Below are 21,596 nucleotides of genomic sequence, written 5' to 3'. Positions count from 1 at the left end.
AAACAAGCTCTATTGGCAGCGGCAGGAGAGCTTACCGGGGTCTTCAGCTGCTTTTCAGAGAGGAAACACCTTGCTCAGCGTCTGCGGGGTGGAAGGGATGGGCAGCGACCATCTGCCAGCTGACTCGCTCTGTGTTACTAAACACACAGCAACTGCGCCGTGCTCGTCACATCATTTCTCGCTTCTCTCACAGCTCAGATCCTAAATCCATTTGAACACGAGAGAGTCGGTGCTTTCATCAAAGGAAAGACAACATGTTTCTAGTCTTCAGTGTAGCAAAGCTTCAGAACGTGACCCTGGGATGCTTCACCAACAACAGCGGCAAAGCATTTTTATCTTCACTAGAAAGTCCCTCACTTCTTCCAGCAAGCTCAAGGCTTTGGGGACCTGACTTCTGCTGCTGGAGTGCCTCTCGTGCAGCGCAGCCGTTTCCAAGCCTCCCTGTAACGGCATTCATCCCGGCGCCCACGAGCAGCAGCTCCACAAACAAACCCGAGCCTCAAATAAAAAGGGTTATACACATCTGCAAACAGACGTACTTGCCTCAGAGTCCGCCGGGGGATTCTCTGTGAAGATAAAACACGGAGGAGCTTTTCATTTTGCTTTTCATTTTGGTCTGCCCAGTTCTAGGCTCTCTGCCCAACAGGGGCACGTCCCTGCCCTCGACGCGATCACGGATGCAGGGCTGATGGGGCTGTCGGCATGACGCCCCGACGCGGTCACCTCATTTTCAGCCAGGAAATGCCAAATCTGCACAGGAAATTTTGGACGCTGCCCTTTGGTTTTTGGAGAGCGCAGCTCTTTAAGGAGTCACGGGCAGTCAGGCAGGGCTCTGCTACAAGTTTCGGCAGCTCCTGCAAGCAGAGCTGACCTGTCAGAGCCGGGAAAGGAAGGACTCATCGTTCAAGTAACCTACAGATACATATTTGGACCGCGCTGACAGCGTGGCAATGGGTGCTACTGCTATGTGCTGAAGAGATATTAGCAAGCGACAGCTGCCATCTTAGCCCTGATGCTGGGTCACCAAACAGCAGACCTCCAGGGCTGGAACAAGCCCCGTGACAGCTTGCACCGCAGCGACAAGCTCGAGGAGACGATGGGCTCCCTCCCTCGGCGTGCCGGGCGCAGACAGGAATAGGAAACGCAGTGACTTCTGCGCGAATATAAATATATGCAAGCTCCTACTGCTCCTTCAGGCCACGGGCTGAGCAGGCTCAGCACTAAAACTACCCCCAATAGGACCGTTTCTTCCAAATTCACAAAGGCATTCACAGGCTTCGCTCTCACTGAAACAAAAATGGATTGAAGTACCAAAACAAGGAATAAAGCAACCGGTCACTTTTATCGGTCTGGATCCAACTCCAAGTCAGCCCAAACGCGCTCCCTGCTGGGTTCTGTGCTGGAACTCCACTCAGTGCTACGGAGAAAAGGATGCTGCAGCTCCTGTCCAAAGCTTATTTCTGCCAATCCAATTAACTCTTTGCTCTATCTCACTAACGCCAAGGCAGGCTGTGAAACACGGGAGGGGGATTTGGGGAAAACTTCACTTGGAGATTCGGTTCTGACAGGTTGGGAGGAGGTCTGCTTTCTCTTACTATTGAGCGCAGTGCCTGTAATGATAAGAAGTGGTTCAGAAACCTGACTTGAGAGGGCTTCCTCTTGCCAACAGCCCCTTGAATTCAAACAGGAGTTACATTTTTTTTGGAAATAATAAAATCCTTGCCGGTTTCTGAAAACAATTGGCATGAAAAAATTGTCCCTGAAGCAAAAAGCATTGCTATTTTTCCCCTTCATTGCAATGAGGCTGCTCAAGGAATAAGGTACCACTCAATAAAGACATCTCAGTCTAGCCCATGTGATGCGGGTGGGTAACTCACACGTCTTGCCAATATTCAGGTGTAATGTGAATTGTGAACACTCGTTTTCCTTCTTTGATTCCCCACGTTAGGTTTCCTAGGAAGAAAATCTTCTAACGTGACCATCGCAAAGCAGGAACAAGGTGCCACCAGCAAAACCACTAGTTTCCGCAAGCTCCCTTTCTACGGAGGGGCCGACACCGCCTGATCGCCGAGGCGATGTTTGCTTTAGTACCCAGAGGGGACATTTCCTTTAGTGCCTGTTCTTATTCACACATGCGACTAGGGGGCAAAGGAAGGCCCAGCTCCCTCATCTGCTGCGGTAACCCTGAGGTTCAGCCTCCAGGCTGGGGCTCGCCTCCAAGGCGACCGCAGCCTGATGATCAGCGTGGCCTCCTGCAAACCCGTAGCGTGGCTTCATGGCAGGCACGCTTTCGAACCCGGGTCTTATTTGCTTTTTAATCACAGCATCCTCTGAAGCCAGGGTTGCCACAACCTGTGTCTGCAGAGCTGCACGGTGGATTTTGCGTCTTCCCACCAGCCCTTCTAGCCCTGCTGTCCTGTTGTCCCGTGAACGGTGGGCAATAATCCTGGTTCACTGTGAACTCTACAGTCATTCAAAAAAGCAGGCAAAAGAGCTCATCAGTGAACTTTCCGCTTCCCTAGAAAGGACAACAAACGTCACCATTTCGTTTTGTGTAGACAATATGGAATTTTTCAGTTTTCCAATAATAAAAAAGAACTGAAAAAGATGATGGCTTTTCGCCTCATTTCCACCCACTATTCCAGTAAGACATCTCTCCTTTCTTCCCTTCTACTGTAAAAAAGTGGAAGGAAAAAAGATGACAAAGTAATAACTAAAACCATACCAAAAACATCATTTGAGCTCCTTCCACTAAAACAAAGGAGGAAAAGGAGAATGCTTTGACCTGCTTGCTGCAAAACCTTTCATTTCAACCAGTGCATCTTCTCAAAACCTGTCCAGAGCACGTTCCGCTTCCACCTCCCTCAAGCACTGACGGCACGTGGTGGCCAGCTAGTCGCAGAAGGACCACCAGTCACGGTACTCACGTCTGTTTTGGTGCACCCAGAGGACAACTGTCCCATAGCACCTAAGCAGAAACATATAAGCAGGGTCACACACGCACACAGTTGGCTGCTGTAGAGCTGCTCATTAGGGTAGACCTCCTGCAGCCAGCACCGTGCGGATGGACAGACCTGCCCAGCTGTCACTTTAGCTACGGTCACTCCACCGCCCCTACGTCACCGCGTGCCGCTGCCTGGGAATAAAATACGGCCTTTTCTCTGCTGAGGGGCTGACTTCCCTCAGGAACCACGGCAGCGGAGCCGGCACGTGAGCCGGCGTGTCCTCTGCATGGCAGAATGGGAATTACAGTTAAAAGCGGAGTTTCCAGGATGGAGGTTCAGGCTCCGGGCACCAGCTAGGTGGCATTAAACCCAAAGAACTGGCATGGGGCTTCAGGATTAGGGGAAAATCCAGGACTGCTAAAGGTACAATAACGGACACGCGTTCAGTGCAACTCTTTGATCTGACGGATTATGGATGAGGCAATCGAGTAAGGTGGAGAAGCTGGTGAATCCATAATAAGAAGCAATTTGCAAAGCCTGTCAAATTCACGAGTTTTAACTGGAAGGATAATTTATCTAAAGGCTTGGGCCAGAGACTGTATTATTCATTACCTTAACCATCTTCTGCTACACTATTATGTAGAATGATTCAGCCTCCCACGCGGGAGCAGAAGCAAAGCCACAGTCCATGTGACCCACCACATGCTGCCATAGCCAGAAGTTTATCTGCATCAACTATTTGCTGGATATTTATAGCACTGACACTCACACAAATCACATTCTGGTCACCAATAATTCAGTCCCTGGTGAAAAAAAAAAAGCAGGCCTCAAATCATCTAATGATTATTTTGCAGTGAGTACCCAGCTCCTTGCAATTATATGATCTCCAGGTTCCTCATCGTGCAATTCCTCCTAACTCTGAGCAGGGAGTCTTAACTTCTGACTTAAGGAGCACTTTAAGCACATGAGATGGCTGGTCCAAGCCCCACCAGGTGCAATCCACCTCTCTTGATGTTGTTAAGAGAAGTCCTAGGCACTAAAAGCGTGCGAGGAGCCAGCTTTGTGCACAACGCAGAACTGCAGGCAGAGCCTTCAACAAGTTTATTGAAGTTGGGGGTCTGCAAACGCTGGAGATTGAGCGGCCGGGCGAAAGGCCTACGATGGGTCCCCGCGGCTTTGCGGCTCTGCGATGCAAAGTGACTTGCTAGCAGGCGGATGAGAGAAGCAGGCCCGTGCTCATCTGGCTGGCTAGGCAGAGGCAAGTCCCAGCTGAGAAGTGGTTTGCCACCACTTTCTGTGTCCTTTGGTCCAGTGAAATAACGCGATCGACGCAGCGCATGGAGAACGAACCCAGAGGCAACGTCGCGGCAGAAAAGGAAGGGAAGCAGATGAGGGAAAAAAACCAACCAACCAAACCTGCTATTCTTGATTTACTCCGGTTAATTTTAGCCTAATTTGATCACACTGCTCATCTGCTAAATATCAGCCCTTCTTTAATAAGGCAGAATTTGCCACAGAGGCTGCAACCGCAACGCTGTCACCTGGTGTATCATAGAGGACTTTCTCTGCTAAACGTTAGGAGGAACCGGAGCTATTCTGTGTCAGGCACGGGACAGCCAAGCGAGATCATTACAGCCAGATCTAATTAGTAATTAGAACGGATTTCTCCTAGAAATTGTTTTTAGTTAAATATTCCCAGCGTCCTCCTAAGAGCCCGTCAGCGCGGTCGTCAGGAGCGCGCTGGGTCCCCCGGGGAGCGGCGAGCCGAGGAGACGCGGCGGAGCAGGCTGAGGCAGGAGAGGGTGCTGTCGGCGCGGAGCGAGGAGAGGCGGCCCCGCGTAGGGCGGAGGACCCCCGCCCTCCCCACCGCTTCGCCCACCGCCACCGCCACCGCCACCCCTGCTCCTTCTCGCCGTCTCCCGGCCGTTAGCAAAAGCCAAAGGGAGTTCGGCGAGAGCGCTGAACACCAAACCAAACCAAACCAACACCCCCCCCCCCAAAAAAAAAAAAAAAAATCCAGAGCCCAACAAAAAATATCCCACCCTCTTGAGAATAATTTTCTTCTACGGATTTTTAAGACCAGCGGCTGGAGAATCACTTTCTCGTTTTTGTGCTGTCTCTCCAGTCAATAAATAAGAGGGAAATAAAGGATTTCAGAGAAAATAGAACGCAGTCAAAAGGTAAATTGTGGTCTTAAAAGCCCCCAAGAGACTGTCACAGGCTTTGAAATGTTTCCTAGTTTGAGCCCGTTTCTTCCTGACTACATGGTTTGCACTCCTCAATTTGCATCTCTGGGAGGTAATCTTTAAAACTGATTTTCCCCTGGTTGCATTTCATCGGCAAAGAAACTAAACAGGCTGCTGCATTACAGTAATAACATCAACATTTCAGCCACCTTCGCCTTAATTATTTCTCTGTCTTGCCAACGGAACCAGTTAAACGAGATTTATGTTTTGGTGGGCAGGCGGTGGCGGAGGCAGGTTTGTGTGCGTGGATAGGTAAGATAATCTGGAAAAAAAATAAAAAAAATGGATTTCTCCCTTGTTATGTGTCACTAGCAGTAAAAAAAAAAAAAAAAAAAAAAAAAAAAAAAAGGAAAGAAAAAAATGAGGTAGAAGGTTTGGGCCATTTAAGTAATAATAATGTCAGCATTTCACCTGTCTCTTGCTTAATTATTTCCCTCTCTCAGCCTTGCCACCTGAACCAGTTTAGATAAGATTTCGGCACGGATAAGGAGGAAGGACCTGTATTCTCTGCAGCAGATAAGTGGCTTTTCCAGTGTAAAGAAAGGGAACAAGGTACTAAAGCTTTTCTGCGATCTGCTCCAGATTTATCAACAACCTCTTAGCAAAGGTCTCGGGACTTAAAGCTTGTGAAGTTTTGCAAAATACTGCCGAGTAAGAGGTAACGCTTGCAGAGAACGGAAACGGAAGCCCGCGTGTGCAAAGCGGCTCCTTGGCACCTGGGTCCGGCCAGCAAATCCTCAAGGTCACCCCGTGAGCGGTGGGGGTTCGTGAGACTGGCGTCTGCGTCCAGTGGCAGCCTGGGTTTGGCTGAGGTTTCCTTACCCGCGCGAGGTGTCAAAGCTCAGCTGGCTTCCTTAGTTGGCTGCGCTTCAAAGGTAGGCCCTTGAGGACCTCCTGCTCTGCTCTCCAGGTCTCTCTCGCTTCCAACGTGTGCACGTAAGTCTTTTTCCCTCATCCAGGTGCGACCACAATTTGGTCGCCAGGATGAGTCCAGGGAAGAGCTCAATAGACCTGTGAAGCCCCCCGTGACCTCGTGGCCAGGAAAAGGAGGTAGGGGGTAGGTAGAAGAGAAGAAGGGTTTTGCATCTGAGGATTTTGGTCTGTCATGTTAAAGACCCCAGAGGGTTGAGACTCCCCCTGTGCTGATGCTGGCTCCAGCCCCGTGCCTGCTTACGCCTAAGAGCTCCTCCGGCTTCCCTCTGCCCGGCTTCACCTTCCCGCCCTGCCTCGCGTCTGATGGTACAGGGGCTGCGTGGGTAAACACAGCCTCCTGCCATCCTCATCATCTAAAGTAGCTATTTGAGTAACAGTTGCTGGTGCTTGTAGTTTCCTGTAATTTCCAAAAGGAAACAAATCCATGCAGGCTGCAATTTGGTGCCCATGAATTTTGAATGAATATCTCTAAGAGCTCTAAAGCCTTTTGCGAGGGCTCAGTTCCTCTCTCCCTTCCTTCCCTTCTCCTGCCTCCCAGGCGCCAGCTGAACGAGCCGCTGCCGCCGCCGCCGTGTAAGGGTCCCGACGGAGAGGCTCCTGCAGCTGGTGGATGTTGGAGCCGGCAAGACATCAGCCTTTGCCTCCTGAGCGCTCTGACTCGTGCCGGGGGGATGTTTGCAAAACCGGAGCCTGATCCGTCGCCGGACCGACCGGAGGATGGGGCAAAGACGGCGTCCAAGCCCCGGGTGATGTGACTTCTCCCTGTCTTGCCACCTCAAAGCTCCTCTGGGCTGGTTATTCCCTACCCACGGATGCCCGAGGTACCTGCCCCGTTGGAGATGCCGTCAGCTCTTCACCTTCCAGCCATAGGAGCTCCACGATGTTTCTCCTCCAGAGCCGATTTTTACGACGGTGACAATCCCTATTTATAACCTTCTCCCTTTCAGTTCCCCCTCCTGTTCTGTTGTGTGCAGCTTTATGACAGTGAGGGTTCTCCTTTTTATGACATTGTTGTTTTTAAAGTGCTTTTATCACCTGATTTTATTGCAAAATTACCGTATAGCACCCCAAGTGCCACAGTAGTGAGGAGGGAGAGCAGCCTTGGAAATGTAGCAACTCTCTCCTGAACAGCTTGCTGCCTTGCTGGAGAAGTGGCTCTGATTTGGTGATGGATGTAGCGCTTGTTATCCAGTATATTTTTATCCATAGATATATAAAGCACTTTGTGATCCCAGTGGATACAAGGCACTATATAAATGTAAATCATTACCATTACCATTAAATACCTTCTGCATCTTTTAAACCCAGCAGTTGGAATCAAATACATATGGGGCAGCTGGTATCCGGGTTTTAGCTGGTGAACCAAATGTGAGAGGTGTGATTTTACTTGGTTAGCAATTAAATGTGGTATCATAAAAGACTTTATTTTCCCCTTGCAATTTTTCACGCTGCCTCTGATTTGAAAGTCACTTTTCACCCACCACGAGAAATCTATGCAGACTTCCCTAGCAACAACCTGAATATGAAACAGCTTCCTTGGGTACGCGGATGCTGCCCATGTTATTTGAACCCACCGCGAGCCGTCGGGGATTTATCCTGCCGGTTTCACCCCGGTCCTTCCCCCCCCCCTTTTTTCTTTTTTAGGGGAGGGAGGGATTTGAGCCTGAAGGACTCCCGCAAGGTCACGTACGGAGGCTTTGGCAGCACAGAAGAGAACCCAAGACTCTTCTGTGTTTCACCCAGGCCATAAATCGCCAGGCTCCCTCTGCACCCATAGAGCCGGGAGGGCAAGCTAAGCGGATAGCGTGCAGGGCGCCCATTTCTTGGTCTCCCCACCAGCGCCAAACCTGTATTTTTGTCACAGGTCCTGGTCCCAGGTGCTGGGGACGGGCAGCCCCGAGCACTCAAGGGACCGGTAACCATCAATACTTCATCTCCCCTGGTCGTGACGGGGGAAGGGATAGAGTCAGGAACCTCCGATGTGTCCTGAGTCTGAGTCCTGGCCTTTATCCGTGGATTGCAGGACCGTGGCAGGCTGCTGCTCGCAGGCTAAAGGAAACGAGCTTTTACCTGGTTCCTGTATTTCTTTTTTTTTTTTTTTTTTCCTCCTTTCCACCCAGTCTCTCTTAAGTTGCAGCCTCCTGCTGCCCAGGGGAGATCTTCCATTTAGCTACATTTTCCTTTCTCATTTCATGCTGTAATGGAGATTCATCATAGGTGTTAAATCCATAATTTGCCATGAATCCCTTGTCTCACGCTGCGGAGGTCGGAGTTGAGCGTGTTAAAGGAGGCCGACGGCGCCTCTTCTCGCCCGCCCCCGGCGCGGAAAGCCTGAGTCCAATCCCCAGGAGCACCGAGGAGGCCAGGAGAAGGGTCCCGGGCTGCAGCCCGAGCGCCGCCGCCGTGCTCGTCGCCTCCCTTTGCCCTCGCACGTCCAGGAGCATCGGCACGGCAGCTCCCGGCTGGCAGCTCAAAGCCAAAAGCTAGCCAGGCCAGGGAAGCAGGCGGCCCGAGGGGCTCGGCCGGCCGAGGACACCCAGAACCCCAGGCTGGTTCTGCAACGGAGCCTGAGATAGGTTCTCCTCTGAGCTACGCGCCCGGCTTGCGCTTTAGCGACAAATTAGCAGCCGCGTAAAGGGAGCCTAGATGAACGTCGCTCAGCGAGCAGAGTGCTCTGACCCGAGGACGTGCGGGGCGGCTCGGGTGGCCCGGGCCACCGCGAAGGGTGATCCGACTCCGCCAGCGATCCCATGAGGGAGCGTGCATTTACTGCAGCATGCCACGACGAAAACACCTTTCCTTGCAGGGTCCCTGCAGATCGCCCGAGTGGTAAAGAAATGCACTGCTGTAGCTCAACACCCAAGCAGAGCCACCAGCATCGCCCATCCTTGCAAAAAATGAGTCAGCTAACAACGAATCGGGGCAGTACTTGTCTCACCGTGACTTCTAACGCCAGCCTTGGCAGGGACTGACCCCAGCACAGAGCCACTCGTATTCGTGTGCCTCAGTAAGGAAGCACTGGCCAAAGGGAGGCTCCTGGAATCAGCAGGTGGTTGCTGTTATCCCCCCGAAACTTCAGATATCTGCACAGGCAACTAATCTGAGCGCCTTGGGCACCCTTTAATGTCAAAAGAAGAGAAACAAGCCCTTCCAGAGGGCCATTTGTCTAAACTCTGCTTTAGCGTAAGATGAATGTCCTTCGGGATGCCCATCAATTACAAAGGACGCTCAAAGGTCCATCATGAAGACACGGCCATCTGATTTTTGAAGCCCACGTTCAGCTAAAAGACCAAGCTAGGAATGCTGTAGCCCCAAAGCAATCCCTGCCCAGCCCTGGACGGAGAGCTGACATCTGTTAGACGTGCACACAGATGCTTCAAAAGCGACCGCTGCTCAGAAATGCCAGGAACAGATAGCACTGCGGTGGACGCGCAAGAAGACCTAAGATCCGTCGCACAGTTCGACAACGCTTTCTCCGCAGTTATCGGGGGAAGACGACGGTCGTAGCTGGGAGCTGTGCTACGAAGGCAGAACTCCATGAGGGCAGCTCAGAAACAGGCTGCGCTGGTGCCCAGCCTCTGTCAAACAACACTTACAGGGGGGAAACACAAGACCACAGGCAGCCCACGATGGACAGTGCTGGCAAAACTCTTGGTCATACCTGATGGTACGAGGAGGGCTGAGATGCACACCGAGCACGCAAAAGCACAGCACCTCCGCCCAGGAGGCCCCCCAGGGACGTGCAGTACTGACAGCAGCAGCAAAGATGTTTGCTTTGAAGTACCAAAGCAGACCCCTAATTACCAAGAGCGTCCCTCCAGGCCGACCGCAAGCGAAGAGCCGGCGGGGCTGGCAGGTGGCCCTCCAGGAGCAGCAGCCGAAGGAACGCTCTGCTGCGCCCACTCCGTGAGCGTTTTCTGCTGCTTTCACGGCTGTCCCTGCCCCTGCCGAGCCTCAGGCTCATTTTTCATTAGGTGGGATCGATAGGAAAGCGGGGGCTGTCGCTCAGGCGATGTCACGCTTCGAGGGCCTCATTCTTCTCTGCCGGCTGACAAGGGGAGAGGGAGTCAATACTTTTGTCAGGTCACTAACAACCCACCAAGTTCCCAGCAGTGACAGATCCCCAGCTGAGCAGCCACCGATCACAGAGACGCCCCAACGCGGAGCCCCGCAACCTATTTTGCACCAAGAAGGAATGCGTGGTGCGTGCGTGCATGCACGCAGCACGGACAAAAAACCTGCGGGAGGCAGGCGCAGCAGCGCGAGCGATCGACGCAGCCGCACGGCAGAGGAACGTGGTTCAAAGGAAACGGGACAAGCCTCCGGGCACGCGAGTCTTTCGGCAGCGTCGAAGCCCGCCTCCGCGGTGCCAAGGGCTAGCCATTAATTTCCGTACAGAACAAGATGACTCTTACGGTCTCACCCGACTCCAGAGCCCAGGGCTTTAAGAAAACACAAATTTTGCAAAACTGCTCATTACACGGCAGTAACGCCGCACCCAAGTTTAAGCAACCAGGGATTGTGGCTGCTCGGTGCCGGGCTGGTTGCTTCCAGTGGCCTCGTCCAGAAGAACCTTCCTCTGCACGACTGGACAGCAGCCGCTGTTAAGATACAGCCCTGTCTAAGCAGGGAGGAATACATCCATCATTTTAAAAGCATCTGAATATCTCAGGCGTCTTTTTCTTTTTTAGGTCCCAGTCAGACAGTGGCAGATTAACTGTGCCTGTTTATCAGCCCGCGACGGGTTTTCTCCCCGTCAGGGTGCTGTCAGAAGCAGCCTGCAGAGCGGGCCATCTCTGCAGAAGCTCCAGGTTTCCCGATGACCGTTGCGGAAGTCCCTCCAGGGTCCTGAAAGGAGGAGCCTTCTCCATTTCCATGGCAATTGGGCACCCGGAGCTACTCCCTGCCTTAGCAGCTCTACAACCATGCGATAAAAGCAGCAGCATGGTAGGTATATCTTTAATACGGAACAAAAAAGAAAGCTGGGGAAAGGGCCCCGTCTTCTCTTTGCGTTTTTTTTTCCCTCCCCTCTTTCCCCTGTATTTTCCACTCGCCTGATCTGCAAGACGCTTTTTCACAGCGATGAACTTCGTGGAGCCCGAGGCCGGCAGACGCGTCCTACGCAGCGCTGCAGACTGGTGCCACGAGGCGCTTAACGGAGACGGAAGCGAATCGATTCTGCTCGTCCGCTCCCAAGCGAGGCGAGCGGAGCACGTGCGGATGCTGCCGTGGCTTCCCTCCTCCTCCTCCTCCTCCTCCCCCTCCTCCTCGGCAGCGTGCAAACCCCTCCGATGGTGGAGGAAGAAGAGCGCTTCCGAACGCCCAGGTGAAACCCGGCTCGGAAAGACGGGTCTCTGCGTCTGCCAACGAGCCGTTAGCGTTTTGTACCTCTTCCCGGTCCGTTTTCGCACGGGATGGGGGGCTGCCTCTTCATCCCCAATTCGTACAGCGCCGGGCACGTCCAAGGCCCCTGGGTCCGTTTAGCTGAATCGGGTCGAGCCCGCAGAGACGCCTGCCCGTGCCCGGAGCCGCGCGGACGTGGACAGACCCGTCCGGCCTCTCCCGGCTCAGAGCACCACGAACTTCAGCTGCTCAGACGCCGCATCAAATATTTAAGTTCTCTGGGATTCGCGTTCGCATTGTTTGATGTTTCCGTTTCGTTCTCCGAAGACCCGGCTGCTATTCTGACAGTGGAAATATTCCCAGCAGAAAAATGTAGTTTTGTGAAAACGCACACTTTTTCAAGGAGAAGAGCCTCGCCGCCACAAAGCGATCACTTTTTCATCGCTCTTCTATTCCGATTTGATACTCTGGCTCTACGCGTTGTTTTAGAAGTATGGAAAAATAGTTTACACTGTTCCAAGCTCAACTGTTTCTGGATTTGAAACCTCCATTACTTCAAAATTTCTCATTGCAGCTTGGGATTACAAACAAATATTGGAAAATAGGCTTTCCGAGGCCATAGCCCTTTTATTTTCTGATCAAACTCTGCTAAGAGCAGCAAAGCTGGGAAATGCAGATGTCTCAAGCTGCCAGTGATCGTTTCGGTAATACAAATAGTTTGCTCGGCAGGGGAGGACTGGAAAGACTAGGCCAGAAGGAAATCGTCAAATAAAATAAAAAGAAAATGAAAAAGGGCCGTGATTTAACATGAATGCATGTGATGGCTAGGTGACCCTCCTCTTCCCCTGTCTCGGCTTGTGCCGTCTTAAAAGACAGGAGCTTTCGCTTCAAATTAACTCAATCTGTAGCATTAAATAATTCATGTTGATTTAAGAAAGCTTTATTTCTAATGGGACACACACGAAGGCAGAGTTAATATTAGAAAAGGCCTTGGAGGAGGAGGAGACAGAGAATTAGCTGATGAACAGTGAATGTACCAGTTAATTGTCTATCAATTATTAACTGTAACTCTCTGCAAGTAGCTCCTACCTCTGCCTGCTTCTGCCTGCCCTGGTCGCCTTGTCCTGGTTGTCCACAGTTCCCACCACCTCTCCCGGCGCCGAGCCAGCGCAGCGCAGCACCCTGTAGCCCTAGCGACACGTCCAGACGTGGCCAGGTATCGCCGCCATCAGAGGGGGGCCAGTGCCACCACTTGCCACCGTGCGATTTTCTCCGGAGCACTTTGACTAGAGCAGGGGCCTTGGGGGGGGTACCGACTCCTGGGCTGTAATTCCTGGATCCGTAATGAAGCTGCGGCGTGGTCAGGAATGAGCTGCTTTCTCTCTCTCTGCACGTCTCCGCTTAGCTGTCTGCAAAATGGGCAGAAAGCGGATAACAGAGCCGGCATGTGCGATGAAACGCGCTTGCAAGGGGTGAGGCTTTGCCGCGAACAGCTGTTTATGAGCTTTTGCTGTGAGTGGCTATTTATGCTCTGAGTTTTGATCCCGGAGCCTTTTTCCACCTCTCCCAGTGTTTAAGGATAAAAAGTAGGGCAAGCAAAGCTCTCCAGCTCGGGATGTATCCGTGCAGCCGCCAGCGAAGGAGGGCAGCCACGCTCCCGTCCGGCTTCCCCAGCCCGGCCGTTCACCTGGAGCTCTGCTTTGCTTGACCTGGATTCCTCTGCCCGCCTGGCACGGGTCCTGGCACCCCCCGGCCGGCGCGGGCGGGCGGGCGGGCTGCGGCTTCGCGAGGCCGTTGCAAGCCGAGGCTCACCTCCTCCCCTCCCCTTTCCTCCCTCCTGGGGAAGCTGATGCTCTGTTCAAAGTTTCTCCTCGCTTGGTTGCGTTTGAGATCTGGAAACTCAACACTAATTAACGTGTCTGCAAATTCCAGCTCGGCTGCCGGGGCCTGGAATTCGTTCACGGTCCCCTGAGTGCAGAAGGATCCACGAGCTAGCCCTCTGGCTCCTTCAGCTACACGGCTGCAAGATGCATATTTTAACAACACACATCTGTTGGCTATATAATCTCTTGTATTTGCCCTCCCTGCTCCAAGCTTTGATGGAAGACTGGAGGGAACTCTCCAGTGGTTACAGCCAAAGTGTTTGCTTTGCAATTTTGCTCGATTGCCGTCTGATTTTATTTTTAAATTTCTCCAAGTCCTAATCAGGCTCATACTTTATTTAATTAATACCCCAGCTTAGTTAAATAGATCATAAATTAAGAAGCCCTTCCTTTAAAGATGTACCAGGTAACAAAGAGCCCTCCAGTGGCTTCCGAGAGTCTGCCTAGCTCGGGCCGGCCCACCAAACCACTGCGCTGACATGCTTTGCTTCTAAAAACAGCTGCTTTGGATGCCCACTTTCCAGTTCTGGTGCCCCCAAAGATCCCAGGCTGGACTTGTAGCCCCAGCAAGGATTTTTTTGGTGCAAAGGCAAGACCAAGAAGGCCTGCCCCAAGGAGCGGTGGTCATGCTGGCTAGCCTGCGAAGGGTGCCTTGGTGCCTCCGCAGGGCTGGGCTGCATCTGGTGCCTCCAGATGCCATCTCCCAAGCGTTTATCAGCTGCTGCCTCCCACGCCGGGGCAGATGTCCCCAGGGGAGCAAGCAGCAGCTCCTTCCAAACCCTGTGCTGTTTGGGCAGTGGTGGGACGGAGGGTGAGCAGGGGGGTTAGGCCACGTGCGTGGAAAAGGGAGGGCCTTCAGCTGCGCGATGGGTTAGCAGGGTCCCCGTGACTCTGTGTCTCCACAAACAAAACGCTTCTCCCGACGCTGATGACACTAATAGGCTCATCTGTTTGAGTGTTTGGACTTCCAAGGCTATAGAATGATCTGTTCCACTACATTTAACCATGTAGATTTGAAAACAATGTGACAAAATCTTAAATATTTAATTAAAATACGATGTAGCTCTGCATCTGAGCAGGGAAGTAGGAGACATCAGCCCCGTAAATCTGTTGTCAGACATGAATGACAGCAGTTGGAAACTGAATTTCGTGGCATTAGGGGGTTTCTTGACACCAAGGAAGTGGAAGAGCTGGCAAGAATGGACAAGGCAGCACCAACCCACACAGAAGAACGTGCGAGTGAAGGTATTTTTAAGAGGACAAGGCTGGGATGTGATAGAGGTGAGTAGAGTGAAAGCCCTCAAAACAGGGAGCTGCCTACAACATCCCCAACCGCCTGACAAGCTGTTACGAGTTGCTGGCAAACCCGGCACCACTCTTTGGCTCCAAGCCACGAGAGCCTCACGGCTCCGACGTGGCTGCAGCAGACCACCTCCCCGGCACGTGCAAGGTTCGCACGCCGGCCTGGGCGGCATCCTTATGGCTCCCCTCCTGCCTAGGTGACGCCAGCAGTCTCAGCACCAGCCCAGGTGAAGCTGAGCGGACCAGGATGATTTAGGCTTTGTTTGAACCTCAAAGACGAAGCGAGGATGGTTGGAAGTGAAAAACACTGTTAAAAAAGAAAAAATCTGGCTAGCCTTTCCTCCCCAAATCAAAGCCAGAGCAATAGGAGCAGCTCCAAAGATGCCACCAAACACCGTTTAAAAGCCATTCCCCCCCTCTTAATCGTTATTTTCCCTCCATCTCAGTGCTTTATACGGCAGCAAGCTCTTTTACCAGGACACCCGCAGTCCTTGCATCAGCTCTGGCTGGAACAGCTCTCTTCATTGCATTAACTCCTCCAAGGAGCATGTGGGGCACGGGGAGAAATACACTGGTAAGCGGCGTCTCTCCGTTAGACTGTACAACTCTGGCCAGGGCTATTCGGGCTCTGTGCTCCAGAGACCGCTGCTACAGGATATGCTTGACTGCAAACATAGCAAGGTGGAGGCACGGCTGGTGAGAAACCACCGCGGTGGAAAACACCTGAGAATTCAGGGGGGCCTTCTGCAGGAGGAGTCGGAAGAGCTGACAGCTAGACCCAAGGCCCTGCAAATTTTTGCAGAGCTGTACGTCGTTCGCGGACACAGCGCTGCCGATTATTTGCCCAGAGGTACAGTTTTACGGTGACCACGTGCACCTTTTTATTGCCTAATATCCCTGAGTAACAGCCACGGTGGTTATCGCCTCCTTCTATAAATGCAGCAAGAACCCATGTAAATAAAGCGAAATCACTGCCGCGGGAGGGGTTTACGAGTCTCATTACGGCCTCGCACGGCGCCGCGCTGGGTATCGCCACCAGCAACGCGGCTGGCCTATCGCTTTGCCAGCGCAGATGTCTTGATTGGCAATGCTGGACCCCCAGAGAGCACACTTGGCTTTGCTGCAGGGTTTGTCCCCCTGAATGACACCATGCACCAATGCCCTGATTTTACGCCACTGTTACTGGCTCAGTCCTTGGCACCTCCGAGCCATGAAGTCCCTCTGAACAAGCTCCGAAGCAAGAAACCGGGTAACAAATACCCAAAGCAGCATCCTTGCCCCAAACTCGGAGCCCTCAAACAACCTCCTCCTTGCCTTAAACCTCCAAGCAGCTTTCTTCCGACCTCAGAAAGCCTGGGCAGAGCTCGCTCGTGGCAGTAAAGCGGCGCCTCCCCGACTGCTACAACCGTGGCTTGATGCCGCAGCGCTTGGATCAACGGGCAGGACAGCTCCCGTACCTAAGGGGACCTGCAGAAAGGACCGGGACAACTGCACGGAGAACGCAGCTGGGAATTACGAACGTGGTGTCGGTGCAGCCGGTGCCATCGCGCTTCCGTAACTACCTGGAACGCCCCTCCGTTTCCCCGTACAAATACACGCTTCGCTTCCCTAACGTGCAGCACGCTGTAGCTTCAGCTTGACGTACCGAACGCTGTAACCAACCGCGAGGAGCCGGGGCGAGCTCCGAACGCAGGGGCCGCTGCAGCTCCCCTTCCGCCAGGCCGGCGCAAACACGGACCGCCCGCGGCAACGTCCACCTTCCCTCCCGGCGCAGAAGGACACGCTGGCCTACGGCAAAGGTTTCAAACGGCGATCCGCTGACCGCTAAGGACCTGCCAGCCCCTTCCTGGGGGCGCGAATTACCGCTCACGCCTCCCCAGCCAGCCGAAGATTTCCCCAGAACATCTGCATAAATACATCTGAAATGAAAAATGCGGCACCCGTGGGCTGCCAAGCTCCGCTTTCTTATCGATTGTGTTCAAATTGAAGGCACTGTAACTTTAATTTTCTTGAAAGGAAAACATGCTGCAAATATAAGTTGCTGAACATCTTAGGTAAATGTACCAATTAGCAACTACCATGTATATTCACATAAACATTAACTACCATCTATTCAACACATTCCATAACCCCAAAGATAATAACGATTTCCTTTTGATCCATAAAAACATCTCTCTGCTCAATCAACGCTTTGCGGCAGCTCTGAGCTCTGACGTACGCCCGGGCACCCTGGGACTAAATTAGTTTTGGAATCTTTAGCTCTAATTAAATAACATTATTTCTTTTGTCTTGCTTCAGCAACACATCCTGACTTCCCAACATGAGGCAGCGGCCCAGGCAAGGGAGGGGAAGGCGACGGAGCTTGCAGAGGTTTACGGCTAGCGCCAAAGCCCCGCCGGCAGCCCCGTTCCGCTCTCCCGTTCGTTTGCGGGCTTCTTTCACGGTCGGGCACACGTCAGAGCTCTGAGCTACCGCAAAGCGGAAGGATGGATCAAAAGAAAATCGTTACCGTCTCCGGCGGCAGCGAACCAAGAGCTGGCACTCGATCCGAGTCCGTGGGTACGGCGCTGCGTAGGGTTTTGGAGAGAGAAAAGCCAATTCCGTGGAAATTGCCAAGCATAAATTAGAAGCCGTTTCCTCCGGGACACGCAGGCTCCAGTGAGGTCCACCTTCAGCCACAGCTGGCTCCGTAATTAACGTTTTCAGCTGCTTGAAACTAATTAGTTCAGATAAGAGACGTTACCCAACTAAAAGCACGAAAATTCTTGGCTTGGATCTTTTTTCAAGAAAATTCCTTTTTCCTGAAAATTGACTAAGAAAAACAAGAAAAAAACCCAAACTGCAGTTTAAACAAACTTAAAAAAATGTAAATAAATCCAGTTTTTGGATTGAATGATCAGAATATGTCTGGGAGAAATACTGACAGGAAACACTCTGGGTTTTATCAAAACTTTTCAAGAAAAGTACCATTTGAATCAGTTTTTCCAGAGCCACGTCCATACTGGGAGGTTTCACTGGTGCAGCCTGCTTTTCCCAGCACCCCTGACAAATACCCACACGTACTCTGCCAGCCTGCCAACGAAGCCCTTTACCTTTGCCAGCATCACTCCTCCAACTCCCGGGCCCCAAGGGTCCTTACAAGATGCTGGAGGAAGCCTCCTTCTTGCAATCCCGTGCAACATCCTCCTGCGCTGCTCATGGCAAAGCTTAACTACTGACGCACTCCCAGTGCTCCCATGACAGGTTCTTCTCCAGGTGTTTCGATCGAGCAACAAAACGCTTTCTCACAAAGCCACTCACTGCGACCGTGAAGATGAGAAAACAAATCATCTCCAACCAACGGGGAGATGGGACTTACCGAGAACAGTCAGCCGGGCTGGTCTGGATCGGATGGCCGCTTGAATGGCCTGACATTCGTAGACGGCGTCATCTTGGAGATCAGCTCTCAAGATTTTCAAGTGATGCTCTCCAGAGAGATGGTCTCCTACAACCAGATAGCGTGGATAACCTGCAGGCATAAAGCATGAGTTAGAAGACAGGCAGCCAGATGACTGCTAAGGTGAAGGATACACAGTCCCAAGCCTTCCTGCAGTAAAGGGCCTCTGTCTTGATGTCCAGGAGCTTGGTAGCTTCTTCTCTGCCTTGACTGCTGGCCCAAAAAGATGGAGGAACCTTCCAGATTCAGAGAAAGACTACAGCTTTTGCTCTAAGAGTTAAAAAGGAACTACCGATGAAAAAGCAATTGCCCCAACCCCTAGAAATGGGATAGACTTGGCATAAATCAGTGCTCGCCTCTATTTTCAGAGGTAGCACTAGAGGCCTTTTGCAGGCAACCTTCAGAGCTGCAGGTGGAGAAAGGCCTCTGCTTGGCTGTGGGACGGGTAAAACTTGAAATAGGGTTTTTCTTGCAAAGCGATGCTAAATTTGAAAGGCAACTCGATGTGCAAATAGCAGACTGGCACTGAGCTGCCATGCAGTGGAGAACTGTTCTCCCACTTTGGACAGTTACTGCCCTACAGGCGAATGCACCCCACACTCCAAAACAAGCACTTCCACTAGGAATCCCAGCACCGCAGCTCCTCCGGGGCCTGCCACGGGATTTCCTTAATTCAAAGTATTCCAGGGGTTGGGCAGGAGATGCTGTAAGCCCTCAAGCCCTGACTTGAGTCTGCTTTTGTGCACGCTCCTGTGCTGAATAATTCCACTATTAAGCCTATGTATTAAGTCTGGGCAAGGGCCTGCTAAGGTACCAACAGCCCTGATCAGGCTGCCCTTCGTTCTGCAAGACATCTGAAGCACCGTGGAGGGAAGGATGCCATCACCCCATCCTTCCCTGCACTGATGATTAATGCGCTATGTAACTCAGGCATCCTGGCACACGCTTGTGTTTTTGTTGTTTTGCAAGCTATCAACAGCAGGATTTGCTCTCCTGAACCGCAAGAAATACAAATGATAGGTTTGTTTGTATTTAGCTAATTAGACGACTGGCTGAGCCGGTATCGTGCGAGCTGGCAGTTCCTCTTGCTAAAGCAGCCCCAGCTCTGTTAATTGTGGAAGTCATTCACAGGAGCTACATACTCCAGTGGAGCTGTTGTTACCCGTTTATGTTGCAAGGTCTTGTAGGGAAAGATCAGCTCTCTAATGTGTGTAGAAGTTACGGCACAGAGCTCTGAAAAACATTTGAAGAGGAGACTGCTCACTCAGGCAAGTCAGAGAAAAGAATAATTATACGCAGAAAAAAAAGGAAAAGAGAGAAAAAAAGGAGGCATTGCGCTTTAAAAAGCAGGGCACCTAGAAACCAATAAATGTTCCCTTGTTTTGCTTTGTTGAGTGTTTTTTGTTTCAAAAAATCAACCAAAACCAAAGTAAGGCTTTCTAAAGGGTTGGGTTATCCCCATGGGAAATAAACTGCTTTGTTTTGAGATAGCGTTGAATTTCTGTCTGCTGCAAGTTCCAACACTTTTGTTTGGGTCAGCTGGAAGACTCTCAGTCAATGCAACATGAAAACATTTGTTATTTTCAAAACAAAGTATTTATCTGAGATTCTTAAAGACAAACTAGATTCTAGTCTGACCTACTGCAAGCAGTTTTTTTTTTCCCAATAGGTGAAAAATGCAATGTCCACATAGCGATTAATATATAATCACAATTTAGGAGTTACCTAGGAGGAAAAATCTCATCTGCCCAGGCAGCTGCACCTGCAGCGTTTGGCTGGGTGACCTCCCGTTTTCCTCTTTTAGGCAGAACTAGCAGTGGGGCTTACTTGAAAGATCCCGTCCAACTCCGAGGGCCAGCCCATCTTTAATCCACAGCACGATGCCATTATACTCGGGGATGGCACACAGCAGCGTCACGGGCTGCCCCGCTATCACCACCTGGTCCTGCGGCTGCTGCGTGAAGGAAGAGGCTTGACCTGGAGATGGTGACAAGACAGAGAGAGACAAAGTCGTTAGCTCTCAGGGGATGTCTTCTGTGCAGTGCAATGTCTTGGGATGCAACCGCCCAAGATGCTCCTGCGTCAGCCTCATCACAAACCTGAGGCTGAATTCTGTAGCTCTTACTTATGCTAAGAGCTATTATTAGCTCCTCTCCCAGATTCAAAGCATAACCTATCAGTATTTGCTGGAAGCTTCACACGAATCTGTGGAGAGAAGGAAGTAATAGCCCTGGTTCTTCATTCCTTTTTGCTAAAGTTTCATCTTTAAGCAAACAAGCAATCCAGTCAAGCTCTTAAGCATGACATCTACCATCCTGGTTGACAGAGATGGGCTAAATACAGTGGTCTATGATCTCCTCCTCTCCTCACTCGTCACCCCCCTGAGTGACACAGTGGAAATTCAAAATAGCCCTCAGATCATCTCCTGCTGTGGCTCAAATGTCTCACGTCTTGGAAGTGACTGAAACTTCTCATTGCCCATCAGGGTTTGCTAAGTAGCGGTGTTATTTTTTTATTTTTCGCTCTGAAGAGCATCAATACTGCTTGGCTTTGTTGCGACTGAAATACATTCAAAATGTTAAATCCTTCTGTTTTTTTTCCTCTCAAAATTGGTGCTTCGTTTTTCCACCAGGCAACGTGCAAATCTCAGGTTCCCATACAGAAGGTCCTCGTCGTTCAGCGCAGACCAGGGCACGGGCCAGCACAGCGTTGGCTCGCTCCATCCTCTCGGAGGTGAGCGTGCAAAGCAAACATTGCAAAAGCAAGAAATAATGCTAAAAAAGCGTTCCTAACCCAAATACACGTCCGGGACGCCTTAGGCAGACAGCCTGTCGCGCTGTAACTAGCACGTACAGGTATTGCTCCTGCCTCATGCCGGAAGGTCAAAGGCTGTAACGCCATTCCAGGCTGCTCTGCTGATACCTGGACATCCTGAGCGTGCTGTTTTTCACGTTGGTTATTTGCTACCTATTGCTATCGCTTTGCCAGCACTGCCAGCCTTGCTTTTATTCTCGACATGGAGCAAAGCTGGAAGAAAGGCAGGGTGATCGGATAGTAACTTACTGTACTGCCTTAGGGGTTTTAAAGATCAGGAGCCTTGCTGTGTGCGAATTATTGCCCTGTAACAGGCACAGAATTAAAAGCCCACACTCCTTCGCTGAACATCAGTTCAATGCACAGAGAAGTACTGGGTTAAAGAAAAAGTTTCTCTTTCAGATCAATTTTGCTAAACCAGGACAGTCTCCATTTGAACCACCCTAAATCAATTCAATCCTGATTTACATTTACTCAATTTAATCATCGATTGATGATTAATCCTAAACCAAGGTTAAGTGTGACACAAGCTCTTGCAAATAAACTGGTTTCCAAATGAGTTGTTTGCCCCTACAGGGCAAAGCCACAAAGCTACATCACTTCCGAACCCATGCAGCTAAACCAACGTAAGCCCCCGCGTGAACACTTATGTTTTGATTTAACTTATTTGAGCTTCTCTTAAAATTGCTCCTGG

General features: G+C 51.3%; 1 protein-coding gene across 5 annotated transcripts in view; it reads right to left on the bottom strand.

The window, feature by feature from the left end:
- KIRREL3 (kirre like nephrin family adhesion molecule 3) overlaps positions 1-21,596 on the bottom strand; it is a 313,997-nt gene that overhangs the window by 50,261 nt on the left and 242,140 nt on the right. For all 5 annotated transcript variants that reach the window (XM_062594420.1, XM_062594421.1, XM_062594422.1 and 2 more), the window contains 2 exons: positions 19,916-20,065; positions 18,011-18,160 (listed from right to left, as the gene is read on the bottom strand). In XM_062594420.1, coding sequence (XP_062450404.1) covers positions 18,011-18,160; positions 19,916-20,065 — 300 coding nt within the window. The remainder of the gene's footprint in view (positions 1-18,010; positions 18,161-19,915; positions 20,066-21,596) is intronic.

The sequence above is a fragment of the Rhea pennata genome, chromosome 24 (assembly GCF_028389875.1).
Source record: "Rhea pennata isolate bPtePen1 chromosome 24, bPtePen1.pri, whole genome shotgun sequence".
Lineage (NCBI taxonomy): Eukaryota > Metazoa > Chordata > Aves > Rheiformes > Rheidae > Rhea > Rhea pennata.
The sequence above is the reverse complement of the archived record's forward strand: the minus strand, read 5'-3'. Positions and strand labels throughout refer to the sequence as shown.